Raw genomic sequence first — 27,036 nt, forward strand, 5'->3', positions numbered from 1 at the left:
TTATATTAACAACTTTACCTCAACACTCAAAACAAACAACACATTGTTTTCCCTTCAATCATTAACTCAAGGAAATAAGCTTTCTTACCTTGCTTCTAAACTCTTGAGGAGAAGAACTTTAAATCTCCAAGCAAAGATTACAGCTTCAATCAAAGATTAATGTCTTGGAAGAAATTGGATTGAAGAAGAAATGAAGAACCCTAGCTTCCAAACCGATAGAGAGAAGAGAAGGAGAAGGAGAAGGAAAATGAGTAAAAAGATGATCTCATTGGATTTTATGCCTTCCCAAACACCAAAACACGTTTTTTGTACAAGTGCTGGGCGCCATGGCGCTTGTTTTGGCACAGGGGCGCGCACCATACTGCCCAAGACCCAAAATTTCAGCACTGGGCGCGCCATCGCACGGGATCTGGCGCAAGGGCGCGCCGTATTCTGCCAAAAAGGTAATTTGAACTTCAGAATTTGCAAAAGTGGTAAACTACAATGGTTGTATCTCTATGTCTTTTCGTGAACCTATCCAAATTTCATATCATTTGGAGGTTTGAGTAAAAAGTTATGCTAAATCTCCCAACATGTGTCATTGTAGGAACGACGATACACACGACACACTTCGGGGCGTTTTTGGCTCGTCTTCCCTAATGATTTGAACAAAACTCAAAATAAAATAGTTATAGCCTTATGTCTTATCTTTCTAATGAAAATGGCCTCACATCAAGTGGATCAATATACAAAACGTTATGCTAAAAACCACAACTACTGCCATATTTTTCATACCGTTTCTGCACTTCCATTACCTATTTAGCTCAAACTCCACCTTTGATTCTACCCCTCCATTATCTATTCCATTCTATAACATTCATTACCATAACGTAAAGCCATAAACCATCACAACTACTGCCACAATTTTATTTTATTTTTTCAAAATTCGGGCATTACATACGCAACCCAAATAGTATTAGATAACATAATTCCAAAACACATAACGACTTATTCCCAAGTTTTTTTTTAATGACTTACCAAAAATTCCTCAAGACAATGTGTCTATCTCGATTCTTACATGCGTCTATCGAGTAGCCTAACCATCAATCGTACCCAACTTTCTAGAAAAATCAAATTTCAACAAAAGTATAAATTTAACTCTTAAGATCATGATTAAAACTTATGATACATCAAACTTAAGTTCCCAAAATTTTGTTAGCTCAATGTCTAGTATTGTAACTTAACTAACTGATCAATTTCACCTTAAATTGTCATCACTTTAAATTCTTAATTAGCCACAACATTATTTCAGTAACACTTAAATTTCAAGCCCAAGATTTATTAAACCTACAATGTCTTTGGTTACCATTCATTATAACATTATCACCCAAATATCTAAATATTCTATAGTTCCTTCGAGCCTAAATAACCGAAAAGTCCTATCCTTTAAACCGTTCAATTCTCACTTACTACCAAATTTCTTAAAATTGTAAAATTAATTCCTACTTTCCTCGAACATCATCCAATTTTTCCCTAAATCTCGAAAATTCCACAATTATCCGTGAGTCCTCAGTATTCCCAATTTCATTTTATAGATTTCCCGTATCATAAGGTTCAATAGCCTTAAGTTTATTAAACCCAAAATTAATTCCCATAACACGTCTTACATTTCTTAAAACCCCAAGTGTTCCTCAAAAGTTCGCATTTAATCCCTAAAATTTTTGAAAATTGCAATATGGCCTTTACAGTTCTCCAAATTTACATTTTGGCCCTACAACTCTTCGAAATTCGCATTATTGTCCCCATAAAATTTTCCATCTTTACCTCATTAAACGTTTAAATTCTCGAACTCAAAATTTAATCCCAAAATTTGGTAAATTCGAAAATAGTCCCTTAGAATTTTATTTTTGAACTTAGGTCCTCAAATCATTGGTTATTACAATTAGATCCTCAAAATTCTCGATTCCTGTAATTAAATCCTTAAATCTAACTAGATGGAGCATTCATCCTAAATAAATTCTCATAATTAATCTTACATTTTTATAGATACTTAAAATCCTCAAATTGTACATTTATAATCCTAAAGATTGTCGTAGTCTTCGAATCGCTATTACTTATACGAAATCCTCAAAAATTCACTCGACTAGCAACCAATAACCATCAATAATTTCTTAGAATTTCTACAAGTCCCAAAAGCATTCATAATTTTCAAGATTAACTTATGACCCATAAGGAGGACATCAGTACTACTGACCTGAAAATTAATGTAGTCAAATCATTTTCAACTTCTCCTAAAGCCCAATATTCGAATTCTTAGACATTTCCAATTCCAACGTAACCAACATGCATAATTACATTATTTCTTTAAATTTAAATAAATACTGCATAACCAAAATCTGAACGTAAAAGATTTCATGAAAATCTGCTGTTAAAATATTTCATGCTTTAAATAAAATACGTAAATATAAAACTTACAGACCGAAGACGTGACTTTATGAGCTTCTCGTGGTCAGTAGTAGTACAACCCTTTACAAGAACATAGGCTCTGATACCAGCTGTAGAGGTCTCTAAATACGTACTTGAAAATTTGCGGAAAATTTAAAATTTTTCTTTTTAATTAATTAAAATGCATCATTCATAAATAAATAACTGATAAAAGTTTAAAAATTCAAAATAGAAGCGGAAGTAAATGTTTGTTTGCAAGATAATAATTTAAAACAATTCAACAACGAAGAAATTTGTTCGAGTCAAAATGGTAAATGCTAAAAACATGAGGTACTCGGGTTTCACTACTGCCGACCCAAGCTAGCTTACTGGTCCCCGCCCTCGGTCCCTGCATCATCGGTACCTACAACAATCAAGTCTAGTGAGTCTAAAGACTCAGCATGCATATATCGTAAATAACGAGTAAATAAATAATAAAATTGCATGCAAGTGAAAATATCATGTCGTGAGGCATAACGTAAAATATCCTGTCATGATTAATTATAATACGTGCATAACTGAACTGAAAATCATAGAGAACATGTTTGCTCCTTGGAGCCCTGTAATGAAATAACTTGTAATAATTTTCTTGGTGAGATTATGTTCTACGCAAATGGCCCCCTGAACTGAACTGAACTGATCGGTAACTGGCGACCGGGTGGTACAAAACTGAACTGACCGGTAACTGGCGATCGGGTGGTACCAAACTGAACTGACCGGTAACTGACGACCGGGTGAAGTAATAATCCCATGATAGTAAAGTGACCACAAGCAATATCGCATAAATCTCAAAATGAATATTTTGCACGTAATATAATTAAATAACATAATTGAATATGAACAATTTTGATTTTCTTGCATTAAAATCATGTACTTGCGATATTTAAAAATACCTATATGGCTTGATTGAAAAGTGAAAGAAGATATAAACATGCATTTAAAGCTTTAAAACAATTTAATAAAATAGAAAATAAATTTAATAACTTGCATGCATGTGGTTCACGTGGACTTTCAAATTTTCGGGACGTTACAGTGAAGTGGAATTCGAAAGTAACTTGATAGCTCGTGCCACACTAAAATCTAAGGAACCTTAGCGAATGGTTTCAGTTGAACTCAAGGAGCTAAAAATTCGATTCCAAGATTTGTTAGAGAAAACAAAATCAGACCAAGTTCCTCTCCTTGGGGAGATTCAATCTTATTGGTACAGAAGAATGGTGAAAGTACAAGATAGTGTGTCATTCTACAAAGAACTCAATAAAATCAAGAGCAAATGTCATCTTTCAAGAATAGATGACTTTTTCAATCAGTTAAAAAGAGCTAAGATCTTTTTATAGCTTTATCTAAGGTCAGACTACCACAATTGAAGGTCAAGGCAGAGAATATTCCTAAAACAGCCTTAAAAAAAAAAGATATGGACACTATGAGTTCAAAATAATTTCTTTTGACCAATGCTCCAACAACATTCATAGAACTCATGAACAGAGTGTTCAAGAAATTCCTCGACAAGTTTGTGGTAGCATTTATTGATGAAATTCTTGAATATTCAACAAGTGAGGAAGACCGCAAGGAAGATCTTCGTCCTGCTTTACAGATGCTCAGAAAAAAATAACTATATACTAAATTTAGGAAATTTGAATTTTGACTAAAAAGTGTCACATTCTTGGGTCATATAATCTCTGAAATGGACATATCAGTGGGTCACAAGAAGGTGGAGGCAATCATGGACTGGCCTTGACCGAAAACTAGAATAGAAGTTCGAAGCTTTCTGGGATTAGTTCGCTATTAAGAAAATGTGTTGAAAAATTTTCTTCCGCTCACCAAGCTCACTCAGAAGAACTATAAATTCAATTGGGGTGAAGAATGTGAGAAGAGTTTTAGATCTTGAAAAAGAAACTCGCTTATACGCCATTATTAGTACTTCCCGAATAAACCAGGAATTTCACCATTTACAATGATGCATCAAAAGAGGATTGTGATGTGTTCTCATTCAAAAGGGAAATTAATTGCCTATGCATCGATGAAATTAAAATTATGTGAGCAAAATTATCCAACACATGATATTGAATTAGCCACAATTGTATTTGTGCCAAAGATCCATAGAATCAAATTATTTGGTGTCATATGTGAGATATTTTCCGATCACCAAAGCCTCAAATACCATTCACATAAAAGGAATTAAACATGAGGCAAAAATGGTGGATCGAACTATTGAAGATATTTTTAGGGCGTGTGCCATGGACCTCGGAGGAATTAATTAAACACTTTTTTTGATTGAATTTGCCGATAACAATAATTATCATGGAAGTATTGAAATCAGAGAGAAAGCTATCATGATACTTGAATTGTTGATAGAGTAGCTATTATCAAGGAAAAACGCAAGGCAGCTCATGATCGATAAAAGAGCTGGGCTTATTTAAAGTGAAGACCGTTGGAGTTTGAAAATTGTGTGAAAGCTTATGTTAAAGTTTCCCCTATGAAAGGAGTGGCTCGATTCAGCAAATCTAGAAAGATAACTCCAAGATATGTCGGACCCTTCGAATTACTGAGAAAAATGGGAAACCTAGCTTATCAGCGGGCTGTACCACCATGCATGTCAAGGATTGACAACGTCTTCCACGTCTCTCAGCTAAGGAAGTATGTCTCATATCCAAGTAGCATTCTTGAAGTTGAACCGCTACTAATCAAAGGAAATGTGAACGAGGAAATGAAATATGAAGAAGTAACTATTCGAGTAATGGACACCAAATACCAAGTGCTGAGATGCCGAACAATTCCATATGCGCGTCGAACATACTTATGTAGCGTTGAGGGATTCGTTGGATCTCGCTTGGGGCCACTACTGCACATACTAACATGATTTCAACACTTATCTTTCATAGCTTAGACATATAGTCATGCTCACAACCAAAAATGACAAAATTTCCTTACGACGTTCTAAATCTCTCGGGACTCGACCTCGTTTAATCATCATACTAAATCATGACATCAAACCCAAATTTTATTTTATTTTTAAAAAAAAGGGTACACGGACCCCGTGTAAGGGTCCGGGTAAGGGTTTGGGTACACACTGGAATTTCACATTTTGAAGGAAAAAGGGCACGGACTCCGTGTCCGGGTCCGAGAAGGGGTATGGGTAGTTCCTGAATTTGCAAACTCGCAAAAATTCACTAACTTATTGATTCATTCTTCTATCAAAGCCTAGGGACCATGAACCAACACCTCGAAACTCATCCTAGGATGCTATTACATTGATTCAAACCCATACAAACACCCCAAACGTCCCCAAGCATCGACAAGCAACTTCAATACAACAATAACCCGTAATTCGACAACATTTCGCTTCCTACGACTTCTATTACATCCCAAGCCATTCTCTACCCAAACGAACCACCAAATAACAACTAAATACATCCCATAACATATCTAAATGAAGTAGCTTAAGCCCAATGGTTCCCAACGAAGCCTGCAACTCAAAACCTTCAACAACACATCAAGAACGCATTTTTAAAAAAATGCAGTTTGAGCATTCCCACGAAAACGATCATAACTCACTCATTTCTTATCCAAATATTTTGAATTTACTGTCAAATCGAAGGTATCAAAAATTCAATATTTTATATGTTGAAAGTGTTTCCAGAAAATCGACTGAAAAGTCACAGTATTTAAAATGATAGCAAATTTTGAGTTTTCAGATCTAAAATCGTTTCAAAATCGATCCAACACATTTCTGCTCAAACTTTGCACAACATACATGAATTTTCACGCATAATAAACAACAAAACGAGTAATATGACAAGATCGATGCAACAATGAAAGAATATAAATGGCTTTCGATATTTAAAATTACCTAACCGAAGATACCGAAGTGAGAAAGATGCGAAAGACGATCCGGAACGAACGTGGCACAATTTTCTTGAAGAAAAGTGGCGAGAATTGCTGAAATATTTGAAGGGAGGGGGCAGCTGCTAAGTTTTCTTAGAACCCTAGGTTTTATTGTGATCTCAAAAATCTGAAATGAGATGGAATGAAATGTGTGTGCTGATGGTGTGTGTAAAATGTGTAAGTGTGTGTGAGTGTGTGTAACATGTGTGTGTGATTAATTAGGGGTAATTAAGGGCTAATTATCTTAATTAAATAAATAATAAGTAATTTACATGATAATTAAAATATCAATTCTCCACTAAATTACTAGCATCCCTAAATTTTAAAAAAAATGCACATGCCTTAAACTTTAAAAGTTTAAAAATCTTAAAATCACCTAATAAATTAAATTAGGCTTTAAAATGATAAAACTTAATAAATCGTTTAAAATGCCTCATTCTTAACTTAAAATTAAATACAGCTTTTTAAAATTTCCAAAATCGTCACCGGTCTCTTTTCCTCGATCTCGCATCGAATAATTGCCTGAAACATGAAACTCAGGAAAACATTTAACGTGCATCACATAAAAATAAATAATTTAAAATAATTCAAATTTCATAAATCATGCATCTCAAAAATCATTTTAAACTTGATTAAATAATTTAACAATTAAATAAATGCATGAGTTTTACATGTACTGATTTTGTGTTGTACAGCACCAATTGGCCGCATGTCATTTGGAGATCTGAGTAAAAAGTTATGCTAAATCTCCCAACATGTGTCATTGTAGGAACGACGATACGCACGAAACACTTCGGGGCGCTTTTGGCTCGTCTTCCCTAATGATTTGAACAAAACTCAAAACATTAAAATTATAGCCTTATGTCATATCTTTTTAATGGAAGTAGCCTCACATCAATTGGATCAATATACAAAACATTATGCTAAAAACCACAACTACTACCACATTTTTTATACCGTTTCTGCACTTCCATCACCTATTTAGCTCAAATTCAACCTTTGATTCTACCCATCAATTTTCTATTCCATTCTATAACATTCATTACCATTTATACCACAACGTAAAGTCATAAACCATCACAACTAATGCCACAATATTTCAAAATTCGGGCATTACAATTCCTCCCCTCTAAAAATAGATTTCGTCCTCGAAATCAATCATCTCTTTGAAGTCTAAGATGTAATAATCAATACTGAAAATAAAAACCGAGAATAGAAGCGTACTTCATTGGAATAACTCTGGATATTTTTGTCTCATTTTATCTTCTAATTCCCAAGTTGCCTCTTCGACACCATGTCTGTTCCACTGTATTTTAATCAACGGTATCAATTTATTTCTGAGTTGCTTATCTTTTTTGTGTAGAATTTGAATCGGTCTCTCAATATAGCTCAAAGTCTTGTCTAACTCAACCTCATCAGGTGGAAGCACATGAGATGGATCTGGATGATATTTCCTCAACATGGACACATGAAAAACATCATGAACACCTGATAACACAGGAGGAAGAGCTAATCTATAAGCCAAATCACCCACACGTTCCAAAAGCTCATACGGACCTACAAATCTCGGTGATAATTTTCCTTTCTTTCCAAATCTAAATGTACCACGGAAAGGAGATATTTTCAGAAAAACTCTGTCACCTTTCTCAAAAATCAACGGCCGTCTCCTGATGTTCGCATACTTAGTCTGCCTATCCTGAGCAGCTCTCATACGACTCTGAATCAATTTCACCTTCTCTGTCATATCTCTTATCATATCAGGTCCTACAATTGGTGCTTCAGATAAATCGTCCCAATACAAAGGAGATCTACATTTCCTGCCATATAGTGCTTCAAATGGTGACATTCCAATGCTCACTTGATAACTGTTGTTATAAGAAAACTCGACAAGTGGTAACGAATCCTGTCAACCAATACCAAAATCCATCACTACAGCTCTCAACATATCCTCTAATGTCTGAATAGTACGTTCTGACTGTCCATCTGTCTGAGGATGATATGCTGTACTCAAATGCAAACGAGAACCAAGAGCCTCTTGTAAACTCTGCCAAAAATGAGAAGAAAATCTGGGATCACGATCTGATACAATTGACTTAGGCACACCATGCAATCTCAAAACTTCTCTGATATACAATCTGGCCATCTGATCATGCCTATATGTCATCTGATACGGAATGAAACATGAAGACTTGGTTAATCTGTCAACGATAACCCAAATTGCATCGCAACCCCTTGACGACCTCGGCAATTTCGTGACAAAGTCCATGGTGATATGGTCCCACTTCCATTCTGGAACCTTAAGGCTATACAAAAGACCTCCTGGTCGCTTTCTCTCTGCTTTCACTTGTTGACAATTCAAACAACGAGATACAAATTCTATTATGTCAGATTTCATTCTTTTCCACCAAAATTATTTCTTCAAATCATTGAACATCTTTTTACTTCTAGGGTGTACACTGAATTTACTGCAATGAGCATCATGCAAAATCTTCATCCTCAACTCTGAAATATTAGGAACTACAATACGATCATTCACAAACAAAATACTCTCATTATTGATCTGAAATTCTGATCGATGTCCTGATCTGACGAATTCAACTGATTTCTGAATGCTTTGATCTAACATTTGGGCCTCTTTAATTTTAACAAACAACTCGGGTTCTGCCTGAATCATAAATACTCTTACAAAACCACTCTATCCAACCAAAACTCGCATTTGGATAATTTAGCATACAACTTTTCAGTTCTCAAAATCTGCAAAACAGCCCTCAAGTGCTTGACATGCTCAATTTCAGATTTTGAATAAATAAGAATATCATCAATGAAGATCACAATAAATTGATCTATATACCGTTGAAAAACACGGTTCATCAAATCCATAAATACCGCAGGTGCATTGGTCAACCCAAAAGGCATAACCAAAAATTCAAAATGCCCATACCTGGTACGAAAAGCAGTCTTAGGCACATCTATCTCTCTGACTCTTAACTGATGATATCCAGATCTTAAATCAATCTTAGAATATACTGAAGAACCCTGCAACTGGTCAAAGAGATCATCAATCCTTGGCAAAAGATACTTATTCTTTACTGTGGCTTTATTCAACTGTCTATAATCAACACAAAGCCTCATAGAGCCATCTTTCTTCTTTACGAATAAAACCGGAGCACCCCAAGGTGAAACACTTGGTCTTATATATCCTTTAGCCAATAGATCCTCAAGTTGTTCCTTTAGTTCCTTCAGTTCAATTGGCGCCATCCTATAAGGAGCTCTAGAAATAGGCTGTGTACCTGGCATCAACTCAATGTTGAACTCAACCTCTCGAACTGGAGGAAATCCTGGAATTTCATCTGGAAATACATCTGAAAATTCACTAACAATTGGAATATCTGCCAATTTAGGTACTGACCTTGAAATATCAATTGCATAAACCAAGAAACATTCTGCTCCTTTCTGCAACAAACGAGTCATGGACAAAACAGATATCAAAGGAATCTTAGCTCGAGAACCCTTACCATAGAATGTCCAGTGATCTGTCATACCAGGCCTAAACTTAACAATCTTCTGAAAACAGTCTACAGTAGCCCTGTATCTTTTCAACATGTCAATACCAAGTATGCAGTCAAAATCAGACATCTCCAACACAATACAATCAAGTTCAATGACATTATCCTCATAACGAAATTCACAACCACTTATAATTTATGCTGACCTCATCACTTTGCCCAGTGGAGTAGAAATAAATAATGTAGATGATAATGACATAGAATGCAGTGAATGCAATGAGACAAAGTGCTCAGCTATGAAAGTATGTGATGCACCAGTATCCATCAAAACATAAGTAGGATAACATGAGAGAAAACAATTACCTGCAATGACATTATCTGGAGCATTATGTGCCTCATCCTCCGTGAGTGCAAAAACTCGACCCTGTTGTCTAGGTGGCTGTCCTACCCTGTGGCTACCACTCTGTTTGTTCTGATCTGATCAGTTTGACTGCTGATAGGAATGAACTGTAGGGTTCTGACGATTCTGGTGAGGTGTCTGTCTCGATGATCCCCCACTCTGAGACATATCACTGCCACGGTTAGGACACACTCGAGCATAGTGTCCCACCTGGTTACACAAGTGGCAAGCTCCTGAGCTTCCTCTACACTGATCGATATAATGTCTACCACCACACTGACCACAAGTCGGTCCTGAATAAACAGTACTCTGAACTGAACTAGACTGTCTCGATCCACTAAAACTCGAAAAATTATTGCCATGCCTCTTAAATTGCTTGCCTCTAGCCCGAAACTGCTCTCTTATGTTGCCACTGTTACCGCCATTATTACCCTGTCTGAACTGCTGTCTATAATGTGGTTGTTGGGGACGTTGCATATACTGAGAACCTCTCTGCCTAATAATTCCGGTTTCAGCTCCCTTGGCTCGATCAAGAGCCTCAGCAAAAGTTTTAGGCCTTCCAGTATTAACCAGGGTAAAGATATCAGAATTAAGACCATTTATGAAGTGATCGGCCTTAGCTTCTTCATCAGATGTTACATGAGGAGCAAATCTCAGTAAATTCCAGAACTTAGCAACATAGTCCTCAATATTCAAATTTCCCTGCTTTAAATTTGCAAACTCGGCTCCCCTATCTTTCCTGTAAGAGGTAGGAAAGAAACGCTGATAAAATTCAGATTTAAAGATATCCCAGGTAACAATCGTACCTCGACTCTCTAAAGCTTTCTTGGTCATGATCCACCAACTTTTAGCAACATCCAATAACTGATGAACAACTAACTTGATTCTACGATCATCTGGATACTCAAGAGATTCAAATAATTGGTCCATATTCTCCAACCAGTTCTCACAGTCTAATGCATTCTCCGTACCCTTCAACATCGGTGGGTGCAAAGACTGAAATCTGGCTAACAGTATCTCCATCGGAGTCGGAGTTATATCCATCTGAGTATGAGTAGCACTGCCCTGATCTTGTGCCACTGGTACGTTCTGTCTATGTCTACCACGACCTCTACCTCGAGTAGCCATGTCTGATATACAATAGATCAACCACAGATAAAATCACAAAATCACAATCATCTCAATCTTGTATCAATCATCTCTGGCTCTCGAGACTCAACAATCTCAAAAATCTCGAATAAAGATCAACAATATAATTTCTCAATTTAAATCATGTATTTCACATTATGGCACAATGAAAATGCTAACAAATATATCACATGATCAAGCAATTCGAACTGACTCGATCTATCCTGTTCCCAAATATCTTACGCTCTGATACCACCTAATGTGGGACCCCGAGTCCGATATCTAATACTAATAATTATAATTGTCACACACCAAATGATTGAGTAAAATACATAATTTGTTGTTCACAAACTTACATAAACATCGTCAAAATAATTTAATTGTCTCAAATGTTTGAAATATAAATTTTCAACATGCCAACATGAAGTAGCGAACCAAAGAAATCCAAACATCATCACATAGCTCCTAAGACCCGAGAATCCCACTCTAACTCGTATCTCCTCGCCTGGAGCTAGACTCTGGCATCCCAAGCCTCGCCTCACCTACCGTCAAGCACATGAAAACAAGAGGTACCGGACATGCCGGTGAGTATAAACCCAGTATGATACAATCAATCACAAATAAGAGTTAAATTTTCAAATATTTCATATAAATTCATAAAGATGCAATATAATGCAATGCATGATCAGAAGCTGTGGGCTATCAATAAATCTCAAGATCAAGTGAATCATCTGGTCATAGGGTACCCAAGGGAATAGAATCACCCAGCAACATCCACCGACTCATCCGCTCGGGGTGGGGTGCTGTGTTCTACAATCCCAGGACTATGGTGCGCCTATAGAGAGTGTTCAGGCCATAGCAGCGACCTCCGCATACACTATGCCAACTCAACTATAGCCCCATACGTCCAACAAATCAATATATCAAGGCGACCTCCGCCATATCAAATCTGAATCAACAAGTGGCTCAATATGCAATGTCATGATGCAAATCAATATCATCATCTCGATATCATAATCAACTCATCTCAATACAACAATCATCATCAAATCACCAATAGTTCATCAAGCCATAGAGTTTTCAATTTAAAATAAAAATGATACTTTTACCTCGTATGTTATCGACCGTAACATACCTTTCAAATATTACCAAAAGAAGATCGAAATGTGTAGATGAGAAGTCTTGAACCTTTGAATTCTACTATAAATCAAGGACTTTGATCATCTATCAAAACAGAGTAATTTCTGTTCATAATTCATAATTAGTTCAATACTGCTTTGAATCAAGATCCGTAAATTTCTTAACCTTAATATGCCATAAAAACATTCATTGAATCATTTCATCAAACACATAGCATGCGTGCTAAAGAAATTAGCTCCTATACTTTGACATGGCTTCAATTCCATTTTAAATTCAAACCAACACAATTTCAACATCTCCAACATCTCAAATATCAACACAAATATCAATTCTAAACTTCATCCCATTTCCAAACTTGAATAAAAATATAACATACTTACACCATCTTGAAGATCTTGGAGAGAGGATCACAAATCTAACTTCATTTCATAATTTCCTTGAACACATCTCCCATAGATTGAAGAAGAAATTAGAAGATGAAAGGAAAAATGAAGGACCCTAGCTCTAAACCGATGGAGTAGGAAAAAGAGAAGAGAGAATGATACAAAAATCATTCCCCAATCAAATATATACCATCCAAACCTCAAAATACGTTTTTTTTACAAATGCTGGGCGCCATGGCACGTGATTTTGGCGCAGCCGCGTGCCCTTTGCTGCCCAAACACCAAAATTTCAGCACTGCGCGCGCTAGGGTGCCGGATCCTGCGCAGGGGCGCGCAGGATTCTTCCAAGAACGCATTTTTAACTTTAGAATTTGCGAAAGTGGTAAACTACAAAGTTGTAGCTGTATGTCTTTGCTTGCAACTCCAATTGGCCTCATGTCATTTGGAGATCTGAGTAAAAAGTTATGCTAAATCTCCCAACATGTGTCATTGTAGGAACGACGATACGCACGACACACTTCCGGGCGCTTTTGGCTCATTTTCCCTAATGATTTGAACAAAACTCAAAACATGAAAGTTATAGCCTTATGTCATATATTTTTAATGAAAGTTGCCTTACATTAATTGGATCAATATACAAAACATTATGCTAAAAACCACAACTACTGCCATATTTTTCATACCGTTTCTGCACTTCCATCACCTATTTAGCTCAAATTCAACCTTTGATTCTACCCATAAATTTTCTATTCCATTCTATAACATTTATTACCATTTATACCACAACGTAAAGTCATAAACCATCACAACTAATGCCCCAATATTTCAAAATTCGGGCATTACATTGGATGTCGGTGAACGTGGCCGAGGACCTCTCCATCCCGGTAAAGTATGATCGGGTTTGATCAGGATTGGAAAGTGATAAAGTATTACCAGGGACCAATCCACCCGATAAAGTATGACCGGGGATCTCATGTATGCGGTAGTGGACATCCCTGCCAGCCCAGTACTGTGGTTTAGTCTGATCAGGCGCATTTATGTATCGGTCACTTGTTTTGAAACATATCTCTACGCAAAATGATTATATTTATGTATGTTGAAGTATGTAAGATGCAAGTATGTTTATGTAAAATTTTACGATATGATGGCACGTCTACGTTTATGTAAGTACGTTCATTTTCAAGTATGTATGTCCTACTTTAAAATACATGTTGTTTTATTATGTTTTACTTGTTATTCTAAGTTTATACGTATTGAGTGTTTAGACTCACTAGACTTGATCGATGAAGGTGAGGACGAGTACGAGGAGACGAGAGGTGGGGATGAGTGAGTTGGCTCAGACTACTCGAATGCTAAACCCGAGGACCGCTTACGATTTAAGAAATTTTTATGCACGCATCAAATGCTCTGATTTCACGGGATTACTTTACGATGTTTAAACAATTGCTTTTGCAATCTTTGATTGTAGTTGTTTTATTTCAAATATTTTAGACGAGCAAATTATTTTTATCGCAATTTGAAAATTTATTATTTATTTAAGAAAATTTTTATTTTTCCGCAAATTTCAAGTAGTTCAAAATACGGTACGTTACAGATGCACCCCAAGGTGAAAAACTAGGGCAAATAAATTCATTGTCAAGAAGCTCATGAATCTGTTGTTTGAGTTATAACATCTCTGCTAGCGCTAAACGATACGGTGCCTTGGATATTGCAACAGTACATGGCATGAGATCAATAGCGAACTTCACCTTTCTCTCTGGTGAGATACTAGTAACGTCATCAGGGAATACATCAGGAATGTCCCTGAAAACTAGCACATCTGATAACGACGGAGTAGGTACATCAGTGGCAGAAATATACTTGCTAAGAATGCCTGACACACCTTATGAATAAGCTTCCTTGCATGAATGCAAGATATCGTACGAGGCAAACTTCTCCATCTATCTGGCTCGGATTTGAACTGCTCCATGCCCAACGGCCGAATTAAAACCGACCTCCGCTGAAAATTGATAAAACTATGTACTTCATCAACCAGTCCACGCCCAGAATGATATCAAACTTTGGCATCGGCAGTACAATAAGATCAACATAGACTAGATGGCCATGTGATTCAAGCTCTATGTCTCTGACCACGCTAGAAGCTGATAATTCTTCCCTAGATGGGACAGTCACAGAGTAACTAGCATCGAGTCCGATGGACTTGACACCTAGATTATTTACAAAGATCTCTGATAAAAAGGTGCGAGTAGCCCCGGAATCTAACAAGGCCTTCGTGGCTACTCTCGATATGAAGATATTTCCTAAGACGATGTTAGTATAACATTTAAACTTACGATTCTCGAAAAAAAAATAAACTTAACCTCATGCACAGATTGAATCCGCTATTCAAAAAAAATTTCCCATACATTCGAAAAGCAGCAAGCTAGCATTCCCATAAAATTTTAAAAATTCAGCATATTAAACACCCAAGATATAAAAACATACATAACAAATTTTTCCAATAGATAATGCAATTCTGAATTAGATTAATTACCTGTCAATAGTGTAGGGTCTGGGTTTGCCTCCTCGGCATCCATGGCAAAGACTATGCCCTGCGTCGGCTACTTCCACTATGGACAATTTTTAAGCATGTGGTCATTGGCTCCACATTTGAATCATTTGCATGTACCCCATAAACATTGTCCCTCATGTCTTCGACTGCAATTTGGGTACACCGGATAATCAGTAGGTTTCTGAGGAACCTTATTCTAAGGAAGTGGGCCCTTGTCTTTCGGCTGTCCCTGAAACGGTCTCTTACCCTGCTACCCCTGAAATGGTTTCTTGAATTGCTACTGGGAATGGAGCTGCTGGGGAGCCTGATAGAACCTCTTGTCATTTCTGTCATTCTCAATATCTTTCTGGTCCTGCTCAGCCGCCAAGGCTCTAGATACAACAACATCATAGGTAGTAGGACCAGCCACACGAACATCACGATGTAAGATCGGCCGTAAACCATCAAGGAAGTGCCTCAACTTTTCTCTGGAATTGTTAGCTATCAAGGGCAAAAAGTGACACCCCTGCTCGAACTTCCTCACAAACTCAACCACATTGCGGTCTCCCTGTCTCAAAGTCATGAACTCCCTAGTCAACCGAGAGTGAACCTCCTCATTAAATTACTTGGAGTAAAACACCTCCTTGAAACTATCCCAAGTAAGGGTCTGCAGATTTAGTGCTACAGATGCACTCTCCCACCACATTATAGCATCTCCTAATAAAAGATAAGTAGCACACCTGACCCTATCTGCATCCTCCAGTTCCATGTAGGTAAAGATCAACTCAATGGACTTAATCCACCCCTCAGCTACCATCGAGTCAGTCATCCCTGAAAGTTCCTTGGGGTCCATCCTCCGGAAGCGCTCATACACTACTTCTGGCCTAGTACTCCTACCCGTGTTCATACAGCAACTGTGCGAAGAATTGAGTCAATCCAGCAAGCATATGCGCCTGCAAATCTGGTGGTGGATACGGAGGAGTAGCCCTCTCCTCGCCACGAGCCTCACGACCTTCCTCTCAAGTCTTACGGGCAACCACACGTCTAGGAGGGATATTGTTCCAAAATAAAACCCAACACGTAACAACATGCATGAAAATAATATTCATTTTATACACTAAACGTAAACCAAATCTAAAACATGCATATGACGAAATCACATTTTTTATGCTCCCAACAATTTCTTTTAAAATTTTAAAACTTATAGACTTGAGGCGTCACTTTATGAGCTTCTCACAACCGACAGTAGGCATAACCCATTTCAAGAACACCGCATTAATACCAACTGTAACATCTTGTGCTAAAATAGCTAATACTACTTTAAAATTTGCGTAAAAATAAAAATTTTCTTATTTAAATAGTAACCCTCGCATTCTGTATTAAATAAAATGTTTGACTGAATTCTTGAAAGTAGTCCAAGTACGAATATATTTACAGGGCATTTAAATATCATTCATAACAACTGAAAAAGAATTATTCCAACACGAACATAATAAAAGTGAATTAATAAAATTAGCGTAAATATTTTTAACGTCCATAAGATCCTTTCATAACAATAGTGGTACTCGGGTTTGCACTCAACACAGTCCGAGCAAGCTCACTTTTCAGCACCTCCTGCTTCCTCAAAATCATCATCATCATCTGCATCGATCAAGTCTAGTGAGCCTAAAGATTCAACATGCAAACACCACAAATAGCTAGTAATACTTAATAAAATTCATGCATTTGAAAGTATCTTGTACGTAGTAAAAGCTGAGCATAGACATGCCAAAGAAGCATAAACATTTTCATAAAAGTGCTTCCATCATATCATACATAATTTTGCGTAGAAATATATTTAAAAGAAAGTGGCTCATAACATAAATCGCCTGATCAGACTAAACCACAGTACCGAACTGACAGGGATCACCACAGCCTTTCGACCGGATGTCTACTCCCACATACAAAAATACAAGGTCATACTTTACCGGGTGAAGAGGTCTCCGGTCATACTTTACCGCTTCCTAATGTCGTAATCATAAATCTCCATTCATGCTCTACCGGGTGGCCACAAGACAAATCACATACCTCCAAAATAAAAATATTTTTGCACGTTCATCATACTTACAAACATAGTGGGCTTCGTTGTAATGCTCTGGACATGCTCCCCAACCTTAAAATTATCTAATTAAACATAGTCCCAAAGATGCACTTGGACGCGTACGATTCCCGAATTAATTAAAATAGCTTACGACTTATCGAACAACTCGGGACTCGAACCATATTTAGCCAACACCCTAACCTACTGTCCAAGAGCCTAAAATATCCTAGAACCATGTTCAAACCACTTAAAACCGTGAACAACAGCGCATCAAAGAAAAACAACCCATGAGATGCACTATGACACGAATACGCTTCTAACGACTTCACGCCTAAACCAATTCGAACCGGACACAAAACAGACCCTAGACTCAACCCTTAGACATCGCATGAGACCCTGGTCCAGCCCAAACCCGCAGCCCAAGTGATAAACATAAAAAATGTACATTAATTAAATTTTTTATAATATAATTATATAGTTTTTGTTTTATTAAATGTTTAAATATTATATGTTTTATAATAAATTATATAAAATATAAGTTGTTGTGTAACTACAAGTTTTTACTATTTTTTACAGGTCCGATAAAACAAGAATAAACTTGGCGTTGCAAATGGGATTAAGATGATTTCTTGGACCTGTAGAAAGTTGACTATAATATCTACAATATTGTTGGCAAGCATGTGATAAAAATCCTCTCACAATTGGGATCAAATTAAGCAACAAATAAAGTTACCAAAGGAGTGGCAGTTTTACCATGCTCTAGTATTTTGACCATATCTCTCAAATTACTTGGTCAAATGGTTTGAAAAAAATACCACAACTAGACAACTAAATTATCCACATGTTTTTTTTATGTGAAGAAGAAAATTCGGAGAAGAAGATTTTCAAAAGTGATGTGTAATATAATTTAATATCTTGGAACACCAATGAAGACTTATGTGTAAAAAAAATAATATTTTATTTGTGGTTGTCTCTCCAAATTTGGATATAAATAGGGGTGCATTGTAATGTATTGAGATATCCCTCATTCTATGAACAAACCTTTGAGTTCATAATATTTCTCTCTATATTTTTCCTTTATTTCTTCATTTAAATACAATTAGCATGTTAATTTCATATTCAAAGTTTTACACTTTGAATAATGAATAGCTAACTTCCTAAAGTTGAGATGATAAGGTGAAACTCTTGGCATGATAATAAGGTTATTAAAAGGTAAGAATCTATGTTTTATATTATTTAATCATTATTTATTGTTTATGTTATATTTATTTCTTTAAGCATTTTTATACCCTACTTATAAGTGGGAGTTTTGATTTATTGTTGCTATATGTTACACTAAATTCTTGGAACCATTTAAATGTTAGTTTGGTTTTACCAACCATTTAACTTGGATTCCTTGATTTATTATATATGAATATATCATAGTATTAATTTATTGGTACCATTTAAATGTTTGTTTGGTTTTACCAACCATTTAAAGTGGGAACCTTGATTTAGTGTTTACAAATATATATAGCACAATAAATACTTTACCACATTTATAAGTTTTGGTATATATTATATACTTATAAGATAATAATTTATAACATAATATAAATATGATTATTTAATATATTGGAACCATTTTATTAAGTGGATTTCAATATTGTTCGTTAATGGTAACTTTATTAAAATACCAAGAGTGGATCCTTTAATCTCAACTACTTAAATTAAAATTTGAACAATTAAAATTTACCCATTAAAGATTCAAACAATTAAAATTAAAAAGAAACAAAAACAAAAACAAAAACCAAAAGACATTGTAGTGGACTGTAATTACCTTAGCTTCCCTGTGGATACGATATCAGACTCACCGAATTATACTACTTGTGGACAACCTGCTCTTGGGAGTGCAACAATCAAAGTGACAACAAGTTTTTGGCGCCGTTGCCGGGGAAGTATAATTTAATTTCAAGTCTATTTAATTTTTTTTATAGTTTATTTTTCTTTATTTGAATTTTTATTGCTTTTGTGTGTTTTTATTCTTTTGTATTTGCATTTACATCAGCATTTGGTCACGTACACTTAGTTGTCGACTCATTCGAAATAACCCTTTATTTTTACAAAACATGGCAGAAGAACCCATCCAAGAAAATGAAGATGAAATTCAATCTCAACATGATCATGATAGACGAAGAACACTTAGAGATCACATGAATCCTACACGTACTAGTGCACCTTCATGTCTAGTTTTTCCCCCCGATGCATCTCATTTCAATTTTAAGCTTGGTATTATCCAATTTTTATCCAATTTTCATGGCTTAGATTCTGAAAATCCATACATGCATTTACGAGAGTTTGAAGAAGTGTGCAACACATATAATGATCTAAATTGTAGCATGAACACCATTCGACTTAAGCTTTTTCCTTTTTCTTTAAAAGATAAAGCTAAAACTTGGCTACAAAATCTTAGATCGGGATCCATTCGAACTTGGGATGAATTGCAACAACAATTTTTGAAAAAGTTTTTTCCATCTCATAGAACAAATTCTTTCAAAAGGCAAATCATCACTTTCACTCAAAAACAAGGAGAAACTTTTTATCAGTGTTGGGATAGATATAAAGAATTGCTTAATCTTTGTCCACATCATGGTTTTGAAATTTGGAGAGTTGTTTCTCAATTTTATGAAGGCTTAACACCTAAAGATAGGCAAATGGTTGAATTTATGTGTAATGGAACATTTGAAGATAAAGATCCAAATGAGACAATTGAGTATCTCGATTCATTAGCTGAAAATGCTCAAAATTGGGACACTATAGGTACAATCGAACCATCAAACAAGATTCAATCTCCTACATCTGGTGGAGGTATGTACACTCTCAAAGATGAACATGATCTTCAAGCTAGATTTACCTCTTTGGCAAGAAAAGTTGAGGCACTTGAATTGAAAAAGAATGGTCAATTAAAATCTGTTCAAGAAATTGCATGTCACATCTGTGATACAAGTGATCATTCTACAAAAGATTGTCCCACTTTGCCTTCTTTTAAAGAATGTCTCCATGAACAAGCCAATGTTTTAAACAATCTCAAAAGGCCAAATTTTGAACCATTTTCTCAAAGTTACAATCCAGGTTGGCGAAATCATCCAAATTTTAGTTGGAGGAATGATAATGCTGCACAATTTTCACAACCACATTTCCAAAATCAACAAAATTTTCAAAATTATGCACCTTATGTTCCTCCACCTAAAAGGAATTTGGAAGATATATTGAATTCTTTCATTGCAAAGCAAGAGTCTATCAATACTCAAACTGCTCAAACCATGACAGATTTGAAAGATACTCTTGCTAAATTTGCATCTGCACTTAATGTTCATGAAAAAGGTAAATTTCCTTCACAACCACAGCCTAATCCCAAGGATCATCATTCACAAACTGGAACTTCTGGAACTCAACCGATGGATCAGGTAAAATCTGTTATTACCCTTCGAAGTGGTAAGGTTATGGAAAAATCCATTCTTGAACCTTGTGAAGATGATGATAAATCAACTCCAAAGGGTAAGGAAGTGGAACCAATAACTTGCGAAGAGAAGGATCAACAGATAGTGCCACCACCATTCCCTCATGCATTAAAAAATACAAAAAATCAAATTTGAATTCTGATATATATGATATTTTTAAACAAGTAAAAGTTAATATTCCTTTATTAGATGAAATAAAGCAGGTACCATCATATGCCAAATTTTTGAAAGACTTGTGCACTGTGAAAAGAAAATTGAATGTTAAAAAGAAAGCATTTTTAGCCGAACAAGTAAGTCCAATCATTCAAAATAATAATGCGTTGAAATACAAAGACCCTGGTTGTCCTACTATTTCTTGTATTATTGGAGAACGAAAGATTAAAAAAGCCTTGCTTGACCTTGGAGCTAGTGTGAATTTACTTCCATATTCAGTTTATCAAGAACTCAATCTAGGCGAGTTAAAACCTACTTCGGTAACACTTTTACTTGCTGATAGATCTGTTAAAGTGCCAAGAGGTATGGTAGAAGACGTGTTGGTCCAAGTTGATAACTTTGTATATCCTGTCGATTTCATAGTTTTAGATACACAACCTATCGAAGCTTGTAATGCAATTCCTGTAATTTTAGGTCGTCCATTTTTAGCAACTTCTAATGCTCTTATAAATTGCAGGAATGGAATAATGAAGTTGTCATTTGGTAACATGACCTTGGAGCTTAATGTGTTTAATCTTTGTAAGCAACCACATGACAAAGGAGATGAAAGTGAAGATGAAAATCTTATTGAAACTCTTGTGGAAGAAAACATTCAAGAAGGGAGTACTCGTGATCAATTAGATATTTGTTCAATTGAAACTGTTAAAGAAAATATTGAAATTGATCTTGATGATTTTATCAGGTATCACTCGTTACCAGGATCAGAGAAAGAATTTGATGCAAAATATGAGAACAAAGACGAACCACCCATATTGGAGTTAAAACCCTTGCCAGAAGAATTGAAGTATGCATTTCTTGGAGAAGATGAAACATATCCGGTGGTAATTTCTTCCAAACTAGCAAGTGATGAAGAAGGTAAATTAGTTGATATGCTTAAAAGACATAAAAATGCAATTGGTTGGACACTAAAAGATCTCAAGGGCATTAATCCACTAATTTGCACTCACAAAATTCACTTAGAAGAAAATGCAAAAACATCTCAACAACCACAAAGGAGATTAAATCCACACATGAAAGATGTTGTGAAAACTGAAGTTCTCAAACTACTTGATGTTGGGATTATCTACCCTATTTCTGATAGTAAGTGGGTAAGCCCAACACAAGTAGTTCCGAAAAAATCTGGCATCACAGTGATAAAAAATGAAAAAGGTGAATTGTTAACAAGTCGAGTCCCATCTAGTTGGCGGATGTGTATTGATTATAGAAAATTAAATGAAGCCACTAGAAAAGATCATTTTCCATTACCATTTTTGGATCAAATTTTAGAAAGAGTAGCAGGTCATCCATACTATTGTTTTCTTGATGGATATTCAGGTTATTATCAAATTCCCATTGCACTCGAAGATCAAGATAAATCTACATTCACATGTCCTTTTGGAACATTTGCAATTAGAAGGATTTCATANTTACTCCACAACTGAAAAGAACTACTTGCTGTAATATTTGCATTAGATAAATTTCGTTCTTATTTGATTGGATCAACAACTATCGTGTTTACTGATCATTCTGCTATTAGATATTTGTTGACCAAACAGGATGCAAAGCCACGACTGATACGATGGATTTTGTTGCTCCAAGAATTTGACATTGTGATCAAAGATAAAAAAAGAACCGAGAATGTCGTAGCTGATCATTTATCAAGACTAGTAACAGGATCATCTTGTGAATTGACACCAATTAACGATAATTTTCCTCATGAACATCTATTTTCAGTTACTACTACACCTTGGTTTGCTAACATAGTAAATTTTCTTGTGACAGGAAAAATGCCACTGCAATGGAGTTCTCATGATAAAAGAAAATTTTTGAATGAGGTAAAAAACTTTTATTGAGATGATCCGTATCTGTTCAAGTATTGTACGGATCAAATTTTTTGACGTTGCATACCCGACAATGAGGTAAGTAGTGTCATTAAATTTTGTCATTTTGAAGCATGCGGAGGACATTTTTCTTCAAAGAAAACAGCTGCAAAAATCCTGCAGTGTGGATTTTATTGGCCCACTTTGTTTAAAGAAACCCACGAAATCTGCAAGATTTGTGAAAATTGTCAAAAATTTGGTGCGATTTCAAAAAGAAACATGATGCCTTTGAATCCTATTATTGAAATTGAAATCTTTGATTGTTGGGGAATAGATTTTATGGGACCTTTTCCACCGTCGTTTGGATACTTGTATATTTTAGTTGCAGTTGATTATGTTTCCAAATGGATAGAGGCAATTCCATGTCGAACAAATGATCATAAAATCGTCATCAAATTTTTAAAAGAAAATATTTTTAGTAGATTTGGAATTCCTCGAGCCATGATAAGTGATGGGGGAACTCACTTTGTTAATAAACCATTTGCTTCATTAATGAAAAAATATGGTATTACTCACAAAGTAACTACTCCTTATCATCCTCAAACAAATGGACAAGTTGAATTAGCTAATAGGGAGATAAAGCAAATTTTGGAAAAAACTGTTAACTCAAATAGAAAAGATTGGTCTCTGCGACTTAATGATGCACTTTGGGCATATCGAACAGCTTTTAAAACATCATTGAATATGTCTCCCTATAGGTTGGTTTATGGAAAACATTGTCATTTGCCTGTGGAATTGGAACATAAAGCTTATTGGGCGATCAAAACTTTAAATTCAAGCATGGATGATGCCAACAAATTGCGTAAATTGCAACTTAATGAACTTGATGAACTCAGAAATGACGCGTATGAGAATTCAAGGATTTATAAAGCAAAAATCAAATCATTTCATGATAAAACAATTCTTAGAAAATCTTTTGAGATTGGTAAAAAAGTTTTGCTTTATAATTCTCGACTTCACATATTCCCAGGAAAATTACGATCAAGATGGACAGGCCCATATGTTGTAAAGCATGTGTATACTTATGGAGCTGTGGATATTGAAAATCCTAAAAATGGTGATGTTTTTAAAGTGAATGGACAAAGGCTTAAACCATTTTTGGAAAATGAAATCTTTCAAGAAGAGTTTATTTCCCTTTCTGATCCTTGATTTTTTTTGGTTGCATTTAATTTTGTTTGTTTTTATTTCAGGTTTCCTTAATCTTTTTATTTTCCCGGTTAAATGGCGGATAACGGTACTCCGTGACTCTCATAGTCGGTTTAATCAGTTTCCCATAATTGCTGATACAAAAATAAAAAAAATCATTTCTTTTCTTTTCAAAATGGATGAAATTCTCTCAAAAATTTGTAAATATTTTCCCTCTGTTTCTGAAAATGTTCTAAGAAAAATTTATGCAGGAAGGTGTGAAAGATTGAGATTGCTAATGCAAAAAGGAATTCCAGAAGATATTCGTCTTGTAATAGAAGCTAAGGTCCGATTAGGAGGAGAAGTTCCACAATCATTGCTCATTCGGTATTTGCCTGGATTAGGAAAAAGCACTTATGCGAAAAAACGAAGGGCCAAAAGTTTAGGGGTTTGTCATAAGTGTGCAAGATGGACTTGTGACAAACGATGCAGATCTTTGGGATGTGTTTCCAATAACAGAGAAGATAAAATTGGTTTCATTAAGAATGGGCTGAGTAAGGAGTCTTTAGATAACATCTTATTGACTCTTGAGACGCATTCTAGTGGACATGTGCATATTGAACTTCTCCGTTTATGGAAACAATTCCAAGATGAGCGTCATAGTCTTGGGAATCCGACTAAAAAAGACCCTGTTTGCCAATTTATAGGAAAATTGGATGGGAAGCATATCTTCGACTCATAGAAGGCATTGAAGCCGTTTCTGGACGTAAAACCAGAGGAAAATTGTGAGCCACAATCACACTACTGTTTACATGCATGTGTGTCATTATTGTATTTACTGTTTATTCTGTTTACAAATGTGACCCATAGTTTTGTCCTGATAACATATTACCCCTATAAAATCTCTCATCTTTCTCTATATTTTCGCAGAAAAAAAAAGAAGAAAGTAAAAAAAACATGGCTGGAACCTCTGCACAATCATTGAAAAATATTTGTGTAGTTTGTGGGTCGAGTCCTGGAAAAAATGAAGTGTTTGTAGAAGCAGCGAATAATCTTGGAAAGATATTGGCTGAGAGAAAAATTCAGTTGGTATATGGGGGAGGTAATATTAGGTTAATGGGATCTGTTTCAACATCTGCTCATCCTGAAGGTATTCAGGTTTTGGGTATTATTCCTACAACTTTAGCTGAAGGAAATATTACAGTTGTTACGATTGGTGAGGAATTAAAAGTCTCTTCTATGTATGAAAGAATCACAAAAATAATTGAAAATTCTGATGTTTTTATCACACTACCAGGTGGTTTTGGTACATTAAAAGAAATTTTTCACACTGTTTCTTGGGCACAACTTAATATTCATAAGAAACCTGTGGGATTGTTGAATATCAATAATTATTATGACAGTTTGTTGACATTTCTTGATAAAGCTGTGGAACAGAATTTCATATCAGAAAATTCACGAAGAATGCTCATCTCTGCTTCGACTGCCGACCAATTAATTGATGATTTTGAAGCATTTGTTCATAAGCCTGATCCGATGATAACAAAGATCAATTGGTCGCAATCAAGCAATAAGAAAAAGGAAGTTGGATCATTGATTCAAAAGGCGTGGATTGGTTTGCGTTTGTTTCAGTTTGTTATCTTCAATAAAATTCCAGGTGATATCTCTTTCATTATGTACTCTTTATTAATAGTTGTTTTGACATTAGGGACAATGTCATATTCTGATTGGGGGGAGAACAAACCTATAAAAAAAAATTAAATTTTTTTTTTTAAAAAAATAATAAATAAAAAAAATTATATATATTATTTTAAAATAAAATCATGTTTATTGTTTGTATCTTAGTAATTTTTGCAAAAATGTCATACATTACATGTTCGAAAGATTTAAATTACAACATGCATTAATCTAATTAAGAATGTTTAAATTTTTATTTGAAAAAAAAAGTCAATTTTAATATTTTGATCAATATAAAAATATGATTTATGAAATCTTTTTGAGTGATTAACCATTGTGATAAAATCAGGTATTAAAGTATATGGCCCAAGATATACCTTATAAGAGTGCCTAAAAGTTTAAACTCACACATATTTTGTGAGTGTGTGGAGAGGACTGAGAAAACAACTTTCGAGCCTTTATTGATCATGAGAGAGACTATCTATTGTTTAGATCTTGAATTCTTATTTTGAAAAAAAAATGATATTTCCTGAAAAAAAGGAGAAAAATACAAAAAGAAAGATATTGAAGATCTATGTAATTTTTAAGTTATATGATACGACCCATATATCTCTTATAATAAAAAAAATAAAAAAAAAAGAAAGAAAGAGAGAAATTTATTGTACAAATTAAATAAATATGTGGTCAAAAAGCATAAACTTAGTCTGATTCCATGATGTTATAAAAAAAATATATAATAAGAACAACTAGATTTTGAATCAATTGATTTTCTATCTTTTGATTAGTTTGGCTCGTTTGTCTGTCTGCATTCTGTAAACCATTTTTCTGAGCATTTATCTGTATTCCAACTCCATGAGAGAAATCGTTGCCATAAATTGAAACATTTATTAACCTGTGAGGATATGGAGTTGAGACTCTTACTAGGAATTTCTGAAGGCCGTGTACATTTAACTACCTGAAATAAGCTTTGAATTGATCATCTCAAATTATTTCATAAATTATAATTATGATGATCTTGATATAACTTTGACAGTTTTCAAATTTAATTTAAACACTTAGATAGTTTTGATTACATTTCTATTTAAATTAATCAATATGTTTTGTATTGCTATTAACGCTTAAATTGCTAGGGACTAGCAATAAGCTGGTT

General features: G+C 35.1%; 2 protein-coding genes across 2 annotated transcripts; both read right to left on the reverse strand.

Moving 5' to 3' along the window:
• Positions 1-14,566: 14,566 nt before the first annotated feature.
• On the reverse strand, positions 14,567-15,478 carry LOC140982069 (uncharacterized). Its single transcript, XM_073448482.1, has 3 exons — positions 15,436-15,478; positions 14,897-15,202; positions 14,567-14,775 (listed from the first exon to the last, which is right to left on the reverse strand). The coding sequence occupies exons 1-3, from the start codon at positions 15,476-15,478 to the stop codon at positions 14,567-14,569; spliced, it is 558 nt and encodes a 185-aa protein (XP_073304583.1).
• Positions 15,479-15,730: 252 nt separating this feature from the next.
• On the reverse strand, positions 15,731-16,285 carry LOC140982070 (uncharacterized). The gene is made up of 2 exons (XM_073448483.1): positions 16,073-16,285; positions 15,731-16,000 (listed from the first exon to the last, which is right to left on the reverse strand). The coding sequence occupies exons 1-2, from the start codon at positions 16,283-16,285 to the stop codon at positions 15,731-15,733; spliced, it is 483 nt and encodes a 160-aa protein (XP_073304584.1).
• Positions 16,286-27,036: the final 10,751 nt, after the last annotated feature.

The sequence above is a fragment of the Primulina huaijiensis genome, chromosome 8, assembly GCF_012295235.1.
Source record: "Primulina huaijiensis isolate GDHJ02 chromosome 8, ASM1229523v2, whole genome shotgun sequence".
NCBI lineage: Eukaryota > Viridiplantae > Streptophyta > Magnoliopsida > Lamiales > Gesneriaceae > Primulina > Primulina huaijiensis.